Below are 16,110 nucleotides of genomic sequence, written 5' to 3'. Positions count from 1 at the left end.
GCACAATTTTGTTTTAACAAAGGAACCTTTGTCGTTGGATGACCAGAGTTTGGAATCCACCTCTTTGTCAGACTACACCAGTCCTGGATTTAGGAGTAGTGTTGCCTGTTCAACAATCCGTGACATATATGCTAACTATTTTGTGTCCCCAGAAGGTAGAGTAGATTGGCAAGATCAAATGGTGTAAGATTTTTCTTCAGTTTTATAACAAATAAAAATAATTATAAATAAATTAAATAATATCTTGTTAACCTTGTTAATTTTAATCTTTCACTCGCTTTAAAAATTTGTAATTTTTACCCCGTCAAATTACAACATGTTATGTTTTTGTATTACCTTATTATTAACTTAACTTGCTAAATAATATTCACACCAAAAAAAAAAAGAACAAATAAATACTTTTCAACCAAAAACGTTTATTTTTTATTACATAGATAAATAAATTATAAATTTGTAAATCTTGGGCTTGGGGTGGAGATAGTACTGGAGGGGCTGACAGGTGGGAACACACGCACAGTTGGAGTATTGAGGGTGGAAAGTGGTGTTGGTGGTGGTGGTGGGGAAGTAACAGAAGATGAAGGTGTGGTAGAGAAACCAAGAGGGAAACCAGGAGATGGGATGGGATTTGGTAAGGATTGAGGGGTGGAGTGGAGGGATTGGGAGACAGAAGAGGTGGCGGGTGAATTAGTGGTTTGAGTTGGGGTCATGATGGTTGTGGAAGGCGAGATGTGGTAGTGGGTAGGAAGTGTAGGGGCAGATGTGGTTGGGAGCTGGTACTGGCCCGCAGGCTGGTACTGGGCCGCAGGCTGGTACTGGGCCGCAGGCTGGTACTGGGCATCAGGCTGGTACTGGGCAGCAGGCTGGTACTGGGCAGCAGGCTGGTACTGGGCAGCAGGCTGGTACTGGGCTGCAGGCTGGTACTGGGCAGCAGGCTGGTACTGGGCAGCAGGCTGGTAATGGGCAGCAGGGGGAGTAGGGACAATGGCTGGAGGGGGGGCAGGTGGTCTTGTAGGGGTGGGTGGAGGTGGTTGGGAGTCAACCTGCCCCAGAGCCTTCCGTGTGGCTTGCATTACATGCATCTGATGGTCAAGAGATAGCTTTTCCATGCGCTCTAGTACGGCTTGAAAAAAACAATGATTGGGAGATTTACTTGCATCTAAATGCAGCCTGTCCAGACGCGTGCACAATTCGTGTGTATTTTTTTCCATATTTGCATTTAGGAAGCTAAAAGATGCACGATTTTGTTCTGATAATAATTGAATGGCGTTCTGGAAGGCTGCATTTAGATGCAAGAACTCGGGCGCATAGCTCTTTTCCTGACCCCTATGACGCTGACGCCCAGAACCCAAAGGTGTTCTACTGAGGGCAGCAGTGTCAGAGGGGTGGGGTAGGGGAAAAGCTATCTCATCACCAGCAGCTTCAGGTAATGAAGTCTCACGGGAAGCTCCAGCGCAGGTGGATGGGACAGATGTAGATGGAAGGGAAGGTTCAGATGGGTGGGGTCTGTGCGTGTGTTCACCAGTGGCGGACTGTTCAGGGATCGCTCCTGTCGGGTTCGATGCAGGCTCCTGAGTGCTGCAGACGGTGCTGTTAAAAAGAGGAAAAACAAAACAATAATTAATTTAATTGCTATACATTGGCCCTGACTAAAAAAAAAAAGCAAAAAAAAACAGACATAAAATATTATACTTTGTACATATTGTGTGGAATATTTACCTTCTGCACACCATAGTTGTCCGGAGGAACGACAACGCTCTAAAGTAACGGTACTTCGATCTGCGTCCTCCGGATCCACTCGGGGCCTGCATCTCTTGATTTAACTCCTTTTTGAAGCGATCCCTGATAGACCGCCACCGCTTCTGAAGTTTGTCACCTGAAAGTGGAAAGCAGAAAGTGGTTATTATACAACACATTACATCAGGCAGCATAACCTACTGAACTGTGAATACTTACGCTGTTTCTTCTGGCCACGAGAATTGAGCTCCCCCCAACCTTCTACCGCTGCGTGGCATACCTCGTCCCAGAGTCGACGGGTTACGATCGAATCAGCGTGGCGGCGGTCAGCCATGTTCCACAGCGGCTCCCTCTCTCTAACTTCATCGATGAGGAGGTCGATGTTGATAAATCCGGCCTCCTCACCGTCAGAATCGGGAGCACGCTGGGATGCCTGTTCAAAGAAAGAAAAAAGAAATTAAAAAAAAAAATAGACAAAAATTCACACTGACATGAAAAAAAAAAAAAAAAAAAAAAACAAAAAAAAACCTTACACTATGACCACCGCCACCTCGACGACGACCCTGGGACGGTCTTGGGGGAGCTCTATCATGAGCCCTAGAAGTTGAAGCCTTTAGTGAAGAAAACAAAAAAAAATTATTTACTTATATGTTTGGTGTGCTGTGGTAAACAATTCCTGTATGAAACTTACACTATGATCGCCCGCTCCGTGTCTTTCTCCACCCCTTCCGTCCTCTTCTGGGAGCATCTCCTGTGATGTTTCGGCCACCTGTGTAAATGTCGTTGATTTAAAAAAATGTTTTTTTTTGTATTTTTTAAAAAAAAACCAAAAAAAAAAAAATACCTCAGTTTGTGAACCGAAGGGCGGGCTACCAGAAGACGACATTTTTTTGATTACAGGCCACGCACAACAGGACCTCAACCTCAGGAACACTCTTGCACTGCCACGGAAGCTAAAAGGACCCAGCAACAGGATGCCCAGAAATGTACCGCAACACTGCACCTGCAAAAAAAGAAAAAAAAATGTCTAAGTACATGTACGCAGCTCACAGCAGTGATCTGTGGACAGTACTGTGGACATTACCTCAGGAACACTCTTGCACTGCCACGGAAGCTAAAAGGACCCAGCAACAGGATGCCCAGAAATGTACCGCAACACTGCACCTGCAAAAAAAGAAAAAAAAAATGTCTAAGTACATGTACGCAGCTCACAGCAGTGATCTGTGGACAGTACTGTGGACATTACCTCAGGAACACTCTTGCACTGCCACGGAAGCTAAAAGGACCCAGCAACAGGATGCCCAGAAATGTACCGCAACACTGCACCTGCAAAAAAAGAAAAAAAAATGTCTAAGTACATGTACGCAGCTCACAGCAGTGATCTGTGGACAGTACTGTGGACATTACCTCAGGAACACTCTTGCACTGCCACGGAAGCTAAAAGGACCCAGCAACAGGATGCCCAGAAATGTACCGCAACACTGCACCTGCAAAAAAAGAAAAAAAAATGTCTAAGTACATGTACGCAGCTCACAGCAGTGATCTGTGGACAGTACTGTGGACATTACCTCAGGAACACTCTTGCACTGCCACGGAAGCTAAAAGGACCCAGCAACAGGATGCCCAGAAATGTACCGCAACACTGCACCTGCAAAAAAAGAAAAAAAAATGTCTAAGTACATGTACGCAGCTCACAGCAGTGATCTGTGGACAGTACTGTGGACATTACCTCAGGAACACTCTTGCACTGCCACGGAAGCTAAAAGGACCCAGCAACAGGATGCCCAGAAATGTACCGCAACACTGCACCTGCAAAAAAAGAAAAAAAAATGTCTAAGTACATGTACGCAGCTCACAGCAGTGATCTGTGGACAGTACTGTGGACATACCTCTTCCCTGGAGCACTGGACTGGAGGACAGCAGAAGTTGAAGTCAGGAGCCGGCAGGAAGTGTGTAGAATGTGCTGGATCCTTTTATAAGTTTTGTGATGAGGAAAAAAAAAAATTTGCGCATGCTCTGTTTAACAAACCGGATGCGGTCACCGCATCCGGTTTAAACCGCATTGCGCCGGATCCGGCATGCATAGACACCCATTGTATACAATGCCGTATTGCGCCGGATCCGGCAGAATGCGGTTTTTTTAAGGGGACAAAAAACGTTACATGATACGTTCTATCCGGCCGCCGCATTCAATTATTTTGCCGCATCCGGAAAAAAACGGATGCAACGCAAAGCCATCAGGTACAATCCGGCAACAATGCAAGTCTATGGGGGATAAACGGATGCGGTACCGGATCCGTTTTACCCGTTTTTTTCCGGATTGAACCTGATGGCAAAAAACTGATGTGTGAAAGTAGCCTAATAAGTATTGCTTAATTCCTTATTGTTTCAACAGTGTCTACCTTTACTTTATATTTTGCAAAATCCCTGAAATCTTCTTTAAGACCAGATGTTCCCCTTTAAAGGATCAATGGGCCAACATAATATCTATCTGTTTATGTTTAGGATATTGAGACGAGAAGACAGCAGCAATATCCATCTAATAGATTCCTCTATAAATTTGGTGGATTTTGCTGACAATTTAACAAACAGCCATAATGAAAGTGACATTAGTTTCTTTAGTCCCATGCCAAGCAAGATCTCTGCCAATTCCATCCTCTCGGGCAACCGGAGAAAATATTAATCGACTCATGCAGCCAAGTAATAGATTTCAAATGTTATATTACGCCTCGGCCCTCGTCTGATTTATAAGTCCTGCAGGTTAAGATGGGAAATAGGTCAAAAAGAATGAAGTCTAAAGTTTTCCATTTACAGTTATAAGTAAAATTTGGAATTAGGGTCTGAAATGTGAGAACATCAGATTAAAGGGACTTTGTCAAATAAGAGCAAATCGTCAGGGTATGGCATCACTGGTGGTGAGCGGTGGTCCTACTCCTACGTCACTCCACCAAAGCTTTGAAAAAGAACAAACGTATGGTCGAAACGCGTTGCTTTTTATTGCACCATGTACAATTTCTAAGTTGTTGTTCTCATAAATTTGGGAATTTTTCTGGCGTTGGATTTTTCTCCTTTTTTTGATTTTTGCCACGATTCCACACGGATTCCAGTGCTCCACGCACACCGGAAGGTGCAAATATAGGTAAGCTGGTTATCTTGCTTTATTGGTAAAATTGGTAGATTTGGTGCAAAATACTTTAAAAATAGTGCACAACTATGTGACACAAAATATGTGAAAAACAACACGCATTAATCAAATCATTAGTGCAAATAACTTAGGTGTTAATGTCCCCTACACACACAGTAAGATGTTCCCACCGCCCTCCACATAGTATAATGTTCATGTGTCGCCCACCTGTAGCGGTCGCCCCAGGGACATCACTCCACCTTCAGGGACGCCACAGGGTCTCCACTTTGGTAACTCTGGCGACAGGTGTGAGGTAAATCCGGAGATATGACGATAAATCATGACATTCAAGTCATGTCAGGAAGCCCTCTCCTGGTGTCACCCCCCCCCCTTCCCTTCACACAACTGGTTTAGCAACAAATCCATGGCCATGTCCTGTGATATGGAAATTAGGTGGCTTGAGGACAATGGACACAGGATGACTCCCTGCCGTCACCCTGTAGTAGGAGCTGCTAGCTAGTTAGCAAGGCTATGGAACTAGCAGACAGAACGACTCCAGTAAAAAATGGTTCATATCTCGCAAGCCATATTTCCGATAAATATGGCAACCATAAAAATGGTGTCTCCGCATGTGGACGATGCCGGCACACCCTTTTTATGGGAGCAGGACATTGGGAAATGCCCCAGGCGTGATATCAGCCAATGGGGAACTGGCAGACAGGTCATGAGTCCCCTCGTTCTGTAGCTAAATTCATAACTGTCACAATGAGAGCATTGGCGTCCGCCTACGACGCTCCCAGGCAAAGTTATGGCCAATATCCCCTTGGCTGGATAATTCTGATCCATGCAGGGGGAGTGGCAGTGCTTCCCTGTGAGGTCACTAAGGTAGGAGGGGACCTGGATCTGCCCAGGTTGATAACCCTACTTCGGCCATTTTCCAGCGTTCTTCTGCTCGGGGGCCTGGTTGGGACAGACCTGTGAGAGAGTTCCTGGAAACCTGGTCTACAGCGCCCCCCTGTGGCCAGACACACAAGGTAACTGATGTAATTGTATACCTGTTTGTAACCCATGCTTTGTCTGTAACTGTACTCTGACATAACTGTATATTCTGTAGATTCCCTATTGTATATATTGTAGTTTCTAGTGTGCTTTAGGCGATTAAATTATATAATTAATCTTGGGCTGTTCTGTTATCTCGATCTTGAATCCCACGTCTGTGTGTTCGGCTAATAGTTACCGTGAAGCGGTTGGTGGCAGCGAGTTGTGCCAAGGATTATTGTGGGGAGGCCAGTGAGATTCGGGAAGATATTATATATTCCGCCCGCGGAGGTCGGGGGAATATATACCCTTCTCTCACCGGGGACCCTTCAATAATCGGCATAAGTAGTATAGCGGCCTCCTTGCTTATTGTCGGGCAATTCCATAATTGGCCTGACTATAAGAGGGGCGCTAGAGAGCGCGTCACGTGCTCTGTCTGTCGGTCGGGAGGTATAAAGGAGGGTTGACTCCTGCTTGTTACCCCCCGATTGTGACGTACTGGTAGCCAGCGCGGGGGATTTCTGAGTGACCCCCCGGTGGTTTGTGACATATTGGTGGCATAGCGGTGGGATCGAGATAATAGTGTGTGTGAGTGTGAGACCCATACTCCCAGACACTAAAGACTGCCTGCAGCAGCTGTGGCTGCTGGGGTCTTCAGACCAGCTCAACACTAGAGTGTCAGAGTGCAGATACTGTAAGGTGTGTGGAGGCATCAGGTGTCAGTTCTGTGTCAGTGACCAAAGTCTGCAAGAATGGCTGAGAGCACCAGGAGCAAAGCCAAAGGAATGGCCGATGCTCAGGCCAGAGACGATGAGGAGGTTGTCCACGAGTCCTCCAGGAGCCCGACGCCAGAGAACAGCTCTGCAGAGGACATCGCACAACCTGGGACTGCTGGACAAGATGAGGAGGAGCTCGCCCAAGGTTCCTCAACGAGCCAGAAGCCAGCCCTCCGCTCTGCAATGGACAGTGAACCACCAGGCTCCGCAGCGGGCCGCAGATCACCACGTGCCATTCCACCGAGCCTGGGAGGCTCGGATAGCCTTCTTCAAATGGCTATGGCCCTACTCCAGGCTGGAGACCGGGAGGGCTACCAGGCACTCCTGGCAGAGCGCAGGGCAGCGTGTGAGGCTGAGGCTGCGGAGCGGCAGGCAGCGCGTGAAGAGCGCCAGGCAGAGCGTGACTACCAGCTGCAGCTAGCTCAGCTCCGGCCCTCATCAGCCGCACGTGACCTTCAAGACACCAAACTTCCAAAGGTCCGTGTTGAGGACTTCCCAGTGCTGGAGAAGGATGGAGACTTGGACTCTTTCTTGACTGCTTTTGAACGGACTTGCTTGCAGCACCATCTGAACAAGGACCAGTGGGCCAAATACCTGACCCCCCGTTTAAGGGGTAAGGCCCTGGATGTCCTTGGGGACTTGCCTGCTGAGGCAGATCAGGGCTACGACACCATCAAGCGGGCCCTGATCCAACAGTACAACCTCACTCCAGAGTCCTACCGCAAGAAGTTCCGGAGCCTACAGAAGGGACCAAAGGACTCCTGGGCTGACCACAGGCGGGCACTTGCCCGAGCTGCCGACCACTGGACCCAAGGCCTGCAGCTTTCCACCGGACCGGAGATCCTGGACTTGTTCATCACGGAGCAACTCTTGTGGAACTGCCCTGAGGATCTCCGCCAGTTCATCCGAGACCAGAAGCCAAAGGGGTCCACGGCTACAGCTGCCCTGGCCGATGACTACACCAACAATCGGGCCCCTGAGGCCAGGAGAGCGGCCACCAGCAGCACCTGGAGAGGGGGTAAGATGAATTCTGCGACTGCCCCACCTGCCCCTAGACTGCAGGGGGTGTCCCCCTCAACTCCCCTCTCCAGGCCCGTGGCAGAGCCAAGACGGTGCCACCAGTGCAACCTACCTGGACACTTCAAGGCCATGTGCCCTCAGCGTCCCAAGGCCCCGGCTCCGTCCCCGTCCCAAGGGCCGCCAAAGGTGTATTGTGTGGGTGGGGGTGGTGGTAGGTCCCTGGACAGCTTCCAACCTGTCACCGTCGGCCGGTCTGTGACCATAGGACTGCGAGACAGCGCCTCGGAGGTGACTCTGGTGCGGCCTGAGATGGTGTCCCCCCAAGACTTGATCCCTGGAAAAACCCTCGCTGTCTCCGGGATTGGAGGCACTGACCCGGCGCTGCCTGTTGCTGACATTTATGTGGACTGGGGCGCAGGGCGAGGGGTGCGGGAGGTGGGGGTAACTGATCGGATCCCTGCAAACGTGCTACTTGGGACAGATTTGGGGCAGATAACCTCCCAGTTTGGGCCCCAACCAAGGGCTGAACCTTCAGCCCGTACTGACTTGACTCCTAACAATGTTAATGTGTTATCTATGAATGATGTAAGGGAGGAGGGAGTGAACTCTGATATTTCTGCTTGCATAGACACCATAGACACACACTCAGCTGCAGCTGTGACAGGGGAGGGGGTCAGAGAAAGGTGTGACAATGCCTCTACAAGTAATCAGCCTGTGAGCTGGGATCTGTTGCCCTCTGCAGGGATAAGCAGAGAGCAGGGTGCTGCAGGGGGAGGACCAGTGTGTGGGGTGGGGGCTACCACAGCAAATGTGGGGTCCCCAGAGATTTCACAGCGGGGTTCTGTTGCTGCAGGGGGGGAACAGGCAGGTGAGATTGGGGCCGGTCCAGGAGCGGAAGTGCTCCCAGGTAAGATCTCGGTGCAGGGTTCCCCCACAACCGGGGTGTCAGGAAGCCAGGTAGGCCTGCCTGAACCGGCGACTTGGTCAGGAACGGAGGAGGAGCAGGCACGACCCACGGTCGCAGCGGCTGTGGCCGCTGTCACCCGCAGTGGGAGTGCTGGAAGCCAAGGGGCCTCCCGGAGGTCCGATAGCTCTTCCCCTTCTGACCAAGTGGCAGCCGAGTCAGGTGGAGGCCAGGACACAGGTCCCGGGGTACTGACTGAAGATGTGACAGTCTCGTCGATTCTGGCCACATCTAGTCAGGGGTTTCAGGCAGCGTTAGAAGCTGACGACAGCCTGAAAGCTCTAAAGGAGCAGGCGGCACAGCCTCCCTCGGACTCGGACCCGGAGCGAGTGGTCTGGGACCAAGGACGGCTGTACCGGGCCACGGTCCAGCAGGGTTCACCGGAGGCGTGGCCCAGGGACCGACAGTTGGTGGTACCCTATCCGTTCCGGACGGAGTTGTTGCGGATCGCACATGAGATTCCGATGGCCGGACACCTAGGGATCGCTAAGACCAAGGCCAGGTTAAACCAGCATTTCTACTGGCCAAAAATGGGGGCCGATGTGGCTGCCTACTGCCGTTCGTGTGAAACCTGTCAGAGAGTGGGGAAGGCGGGGCCACGCCCCAAAGCCCCACTGGTATCTCTGCCAATCATCGATGAGCCTTTCAGGAGGGTGGCTGTGGATCTGGTCGGCCCGCTGGCCATCCCCAGCAGCTCCGGGAAACGCTTCATACTGACGGTAGTGGACTATGCCACCCGGTACCCAGAAGCAGTGGCCTTGTCGTCCATTCGGGCTGACAAGGTGGCCACCGCATTGCTGGAGATTTTCTCCCGAGTGGGTTTTCCCCAGGAAATGCTCACTGACCGGGGGACCCAATTCATGTCCCAGCTGATGGAGGCCCTCTGTAAGCAAGTCCAGGTGCGACATCTGGTGGCCAGCCCGTACCATCCACAGACTAATGACCTGTGCGAGCGGTTCAATGGCACCTTAAAGCAGATGCTTAAGATGTTGGTCGACTCCCATGGGCGTGACTGGGAGCGGTATCTCCCACACCTGTTATTTGCTTACCGGGAGGTTCCACAGGCCTCAACAGGATTCTCACCGTTTGAGCTCCTGTACGGGCGACGTGTGCGGGGCCCCCTGGCTCTGGTGAAAGAGGCTTGGGAAGGGGATTTGGCCACCCCTGGAGTGTCGGTTATCGAGTATGTCATGCGCTTCCGGGACAAAATGCAGGCCTTGACGCAACTGGTACACGACAATATGGCTCAAGCCCAGGCCGATCAGAAGCGTTGGTACGACCAGAACGCTTGTGAGAGGACCTACCAAGTGGGTCAAGAGGTGTGGGTACTGGTCCCCGTACCACAGGACAAGCTTCAGGCAGCCTGGGAAGGCCCATACCTCGTGTACCAGCAGCTCAACCCTGTGACGTACCTGGTCACCCTGGACCCTGCCCGTGGAAGGCGGAAGCCCTTCCATGTGAACATGATGAAGGCACATCATGAGCGGGAGGCATGTGCACTCCCTGTGTGCAACCTGCCCGAGGAGGGAGAAGCGGAAACCCTCTTGGATATGCTAGCCCAGGTTAGGGCAGGCGGATCCATTGAGGATGTGGAGGTTGGCCACCAGCTCTTGGAGGACCAACGGTCCCAGCTGTGGGCCACCCTACACCCCTTCCGGGGGTTGTTTACCAACCAGCCCGGAAGGACTGACTTGGCTGTCCATCACGTGGACACTGGGGATCATCCCCCGATCCGGCGTTCAGCATATCGGGTCTCCCTGGAGGTGCAGCAACACATGCGCCAGGAGATTGACGAGATGCTGAAGCTGGGGGTGATCCAGGCATCCAACAGCGCTTGGGCCTCGCCTGTAGTCCTCGTCCCTAAGAAGGACCGAACCACGCGGTTCTGCGTGGACTACAGGGGGCTCAATGCTGTCACGGTCGCCGATGCGTACCCAATGCCACGCATCGATGACCTGCTCGATCAGTTGGCCGGGGCTCAGTACCTGACCATCATGGATCTGAGCCGGGGATATTGGCAGATCCCCCTGACTCGCAAGGCCAGGGAACGCTCTGCCTTTATTACCCCATTTGGACTGTACGAGTCCACGGTGATGCCATTCGGGATGAGGAATGCCCCTGCCACTTTCCAGCGGATGGTCAACACCCTGCTCAAGGGACTTGAAGGGTACGCGGCCGCGTACCTGGATGACATTGCCGTCTTCAGTCCCACCTGGGAGGACCACCTAGAGCATCTAGCACAGGTGCTCAGGCGGATCCACCGGGCAGGTTTGACCATCAAGCCGGGAAAGTGTCAGCTGGCCATGAGCGAGGTCCAGTACCTCGGTCACCGGGTAGGTGGGAGAACACTGAAGCCCGAGCCTGAGAAAGTGGAAGCCATCGCATCCTGGCCCACCCCCAGGACCAAGAAGCAGGTGATGTCCTTCTTGGGGACCGCTGGGTACTATAGGAGGTTTGTTCCACGCTATAGTAGCCTGGCAAAGCCCTTGACGGACCTCACCAAGAAGAAGCTGCCCTCTGCAGTCGATTGGACAATGGACTGCGAGACAGCCTTCCGGGCCCTAAAGGACGCCCTGTCCAGCCCGCCCGTGCTACAGGCAGCCGACTTCACGCGGCCGTTTGTAGTACAGACCGACGCCAGTGACTTCGGCCTCGGTGCGGTGCTCAGCCAGGTGGACTCTGCGAGCCAAGAGCACCCAGTCTTGTACCTGAGCAGGAAGCTGTTACCAAGGGAAGTTGCCTATTCCACGATGGAGAAGGAGTGCCTGGCCATAGTGTGGGCCCTGCAGCGTCTGCAACCCTATCTATACGGGCGCCACTTCATCGTGGAGACGGACCACAATCCCCTCAGCTGGTTGCACACCGTCTCTGGGACGAATGGGCGACTGTTGCGATGGAGCCTTGCGCTCCAGCAATACAACTTCACCATTCGCCACAAAAGGGGCCGTGACCACGGTAACGCAGACGGGCTGTCCCGACAAGGAGAGGTCGCGGACGGGCGCACGGGGGAACACCGGAGTGTGCTGCCCCCTAGCGCCCTCAAAAGGGGGGAGGTGTGAGGTAAATCCGGAGATATGACGATAAATCATGACATTCAAGTCATGTCAGGAAGCCCTCTCCTGGTGTCACCCCCCCCCCTTCCCTTCACACAACTGGTTTAGCAACAAATCCATGGCCATGTCCTGTGATATGGAAATTAGGTGGCTTGAGGACAATGGACACAGGATGACTCCCTGCCGTCACCCTGTAGTAGGAGCTGCTAGCTAGTTAGCAAGGCTATGGAACTAGCAGACAGAACGACTCCAGTAAAAAATGGTTCATATCTCGCAAGCCATATTTCCGATAAATATGGCAACCATAAAAATGGTGTCTCCGCATGTGGACGATGCCGGCACACCCTTTTTATGGGAGCAGGACATTGGGAAATGCCCCAGGCGTGATATCAGCCAATGGGGAACTGGCAGACAGGTCATGAGTCCCCTCGTTCTGTAGCTAAATTCATAACTGTCACAATGAGAGCATTGGCGTCCGCCTACGACGCTCCCAGGCAAAGTTATGGCCAATATCCCCTTGGCTGGATAATTCTGATCCATGCAGGGGGAGTGGCAGTGCTTCCCTGTGAGGTCACTAAGGTAGGAGGGGACCTGGATCTGCCCAGGTTGATAACCCTACTTCGGCCATTTTCCAGCGTTCTTCTGCTCGGGGGCCTGGTTGGGACAGACCTGTGAGAGAGTTCCTGGAAACCTGGTCTACAGCGCCCCCCTGTGGCCAGACACACAAGGTAACTGATGTAATTGTATACCTGTTTGTAACCCATGCTTTGTCTGTAACTGTACTCTGACATAACTGTATATTCTGTAGATTCCCTATTGTATATATTGTAGTTTCTAGTGTGCTTTAGGCGATTAAATTATATAATTAATCTTGGGCTGTTCTGTTATCTCGATCTTGAATCCCACGTCTGTGTGTTCGGCTAATAGTTACCGTGAAGCGGTTGGTGGCAGCGAGTTGTGCCAAGGATTATTGTGGGGAGGCCAGTGAGATTCGGGAAGATATTATATATTCCGCCCGCGGAGGTCGGGGGAATATATACCCTTCTCTCACCGGGGACCCTTCAATAATCGGCATAAGTAGTATAGCGGCCTCCTTGCTTATTGTCGGGCAATTCCATAATTGGCCTGACTATAAGAGGGGCGCTAGAGAGCGCGTCACGTGCTCTGTCTGTCGGTCGGGAGGTATAAAGGAGGGTTGACTCCTGCTTGTTACCCCCCGATTGTGACGTACTGGTAGCCAGCGCGGGGGATTTCTGAGTGACCCCCCGGTGGTTTGTGACAACAGGTATGTCAGTTTATGTATGTAGGAGTCGTGACGCCACTCACAGTTTGCGGTCAGGGAGTTGGGTGACCGCCACTGCAGATTTAACGAGCGTCTGGGGCTGATGGGGTCTGCAGTCGGATGGTGTAGCCTCCCGTGAGTGAGGCTGGCCCCAGGGGCTTGGGTGTGTAGAACAACAGGTCCCAGAATAACTCAGTCTCAGTCCGGAAAGTCTTTCAACTTGTTTTACTCACTTTTAGATGTTATTGTGAGGTAACCCGGGCGATGCTGAGATAAACCAGTTGGAACCAGGATCAGAGGGTAACCATTAACTCGCCTTCCTAGCACTTCTTTGTTTGGATAACCCCTGACTTGAAGTACGTGGGATCTATCCAGGGAAGTCGCTGCTGCCTTTTCTCCCCTTTTTGGCCCGCTTGCTGGCAGCGTGGACCAGGTGAGATGGCTTCTGGCTCTGTCTCCTTATGGGTCCCCCTGTTGCTGCTGAAGCTCGGACTCTAGATGGTTGGTGAGGTACCTCCAGTCCCCTCACCAGCAGGTTTAGCAGATCAATAAATGGACATCTACTCTAGGGACCTGTTCCCTGTGCGTGCCTAGTCACCAGCAGTCCCCGTACTCGACTGCCTCTCTTCAGGTGTCTTTCAGACTGACTCTCTGGTAACTGTTCTCCCCCGCTAACGGCTACTCCACGTGCAGGGCCTGGCTAGCGTGTGTGCACGTCTGCTTCTCTTAGCCACTGCTGCTCACTGCTCTCAGACTGGCTCGCTCCTCCTACTTTCCTGACAGCCTCTGCAGCTTAGCTTCCAGCCCCTCCCCTACACCCCTTGACAAGAATTGAAAGCCAGACCCCTACAGGAACTGCCCAAGGGTCCCATCTAATGGTGTGGGAGACCTGGTTGCTATATGTCTGTGCGTACACACCTCTTTCTGGCCTTTGGGATTACCTGGAAGCACTGTCCCAGCATGGCTGCAGTACTTAGTGGTGCTTGACCAGGTCAGGGGTGCCACATTCACACAATCACTTACATGCATTACTATAGACCACTCAGCCCCCCCTCCATACACAGTATGATGCCACCATGCCCCCCACAAAGAGTATGATTCCACCACAACCTCTACACAAAGTACTATGTCACCATGCATTATTATAGGCTGCTCAGCCCCCCATACACAGTATGATACTCAACTGCCCCCTATACATAGTATTATGCCTCTACAACCACTACACACAGTATGATGCCACCACAGCCATCCAAATACAGTATGATCCCCCACACAATATAACTTACCCAACATCCCCACACAGTATGATTCCCCCACAGCCCTATACACAGTGTGATGCCTACACAGTCCCAACAAAGTATTATGTGCTCAACACAGTATGATGCCCCCACAATCCCCTCCACTGTGTATGATGGCTCCCACAACTCCCCACATAGTATGACATCCAAACACAGTATGATGCCCCACATCCCCCCACTCTGTATGATGCTCCCCACACAGTATGATATCCCAATCAACTATACTGCCCCCCAATTCTGTATGATGGACCCCACAACTCCCCACAGTATGACATCCAGACACAGTATGATGCCCTCACATCACCTCTATTCTGTATGATGGCCCTCACAACACCCCACACAGTATGACATCCCAACACAGTATGATACCCTCACACCCTTCCAACTCGGTCTCTGTAAGATGGCCCTCACAATTCCCCACACAGTATGATATCTCAATCAAGTTTGATGGACCCACAGCCCCCATTCTGTATGATAGCCCTAACAACTCCCCATACAGTATGACATCCAAACGGTATGATACCCCTCCACAACCCCTCTACTCTGTATGATGGCCCCCACTATTTCCCGCCCAGTATGACATTCAAACACAGTATGATGCCCCCACATCACCCCAGTCTATATGATGACCCCCCCCACAACACCCCACACTGTATGACATCCAAACACAGTACGATGCCCGCACATCCCCTCTGTATGATGGCCCCCACAATTCCCCACGCAGTATGACATTCAAACACATTATGATGCCCCCCACATCCCCCCACTCTATATGATGACCCCCATCACTCCCCACACAGTATGACATGCCGATGTGAAGCCCCACAGGTGTTGTGTCGGTGCATTACCTTCAGGGACTCCACGTGGATGGTACAGTCTGGTTACAGGTAGGGAACCTTCTTTTAGGATTGTCGTGATGCCACTCTCGGTATTGCGGTCAGGGTGACCGGCACTGCAGATTAAGGGGGTGCCTGGGGCTGATGGTGGGTGCAGTCAGTTGTAGTGGCCTCCCGAGAGTGAGGCAAGCCCCAGGGCCCTGTGTAAGTGTGTGGAACCACAGGTCGCAGAATGACTCAGGCACACTCCAAACAGTCTTTCAGGGTTTTTTACTCACTGTTGATGGTAGGGTGAGTAACCCGGGCGTAGCTGGGATGAACCAGGCTGGAACCAGGTATCCTTCTGGCTGGCTGATGAGGGTGACTACCAACTCGCCTTCCTTAGCCCTTTGTGTTTTTGTGGTGACCCCGACTTGAAGTCCCTACGGAGGTCACCCAGGGAAGTTGCTGCTGCCTGTTCTCCCCTCGTTTTGGCCCGTTTGCTTGTAGCCTGGACCAGGTCACTCCAGCTGCTTTCCTCCTGTGAACTATGGGCCCTCTCTTTGCTACGTGGCTGTGGACTCTGTGGTGGTATGGTGTGGGTCTGAAGAACCCCCACCGGCAGGTTTAGCAGAAGAAAGATGAATCTATCTCTGCACTGGGACCTGTTACCCTTGCGGGCCTGGTACCTCCCTGGCAGTCCCCTTACTCTGCCACCCCTTTGCTCTCTCTAGCCTTGGGTGGATTTCGGGTGGCACTACCACGTGACCGATCTCCCCCGTCGGTAGTCACTGCGCGTACGCTGTCAGCTTGTGACAGACTCCAGGGTCTGCTGCATGCGACTGCTCTCCCTGAGCTGCACTCACTAACTTGCTCACTAGTGGGTTCTGCACGTCTGCCCTCTCTGAGCGCCACTCCAGACGCCTCTCTACTTCCTCTCCCTTGTGCCTGCCTACGCAGCCTAGCAACCAGGCTCTCTACCGCACCCCTTGAGTGGACATGGAGG

General features: G+C 52.0%; 1 protein-coding gene across 1 annotated transcript; it reads right to left on the bottom strand.

Moving 5' to 3' along the window:
• Positions 1-396: 396 nt before the first annotated feature.
• On the bottom strand, positions 397-2,468 carry LOC142246180 (uncharacterized). Its single transcript, XM_075319207.1, has 5 exons — positions 2,426-2,468; positions 2,268-2,345; positions 1,954-2,167; positions 1,717-1,873; positions 397-1,587 (listed from the first exon to the last, which is right to left on the bottom strand). Exons 3-5 carry the CDS (start codon positions 2,066-2,068, stop codon positions 444-446), a joined length of 1,416 nt encoding a protein of 471 aa, XP_075175322.1. The 5' UTR covers positions 2,069-2,167; positions 2,268-2,345; positions 2,426-2,468; the 3' UTR covers positions 397-443.
• Between the last annotated feature and the right edge of the window lie 13,642 nt (positions 2,469-16,110).

This window comes from Anomaloglossus baeobatrachus, chromosome 7 (genome assembly GCF_048569485.1).
Source record: "Anomaloglossus baeobatrachus isolate aAnoBae1 chromosome 7, aAnoBae1.hap1, whole genome shotgun sequence".
Lineage (NCBI taxonomy): Eukaryota > Metazoa > Chordata > Amphibia > Anura > Aromobatidae > Anomaloglossus > Anomaloglossus baeobatrachus.
The sequence above is the reverse complement of the archived record's forward strand: the minus strand, read 5'-3'. Positions and strand labels throughout refer to the sequence as shown.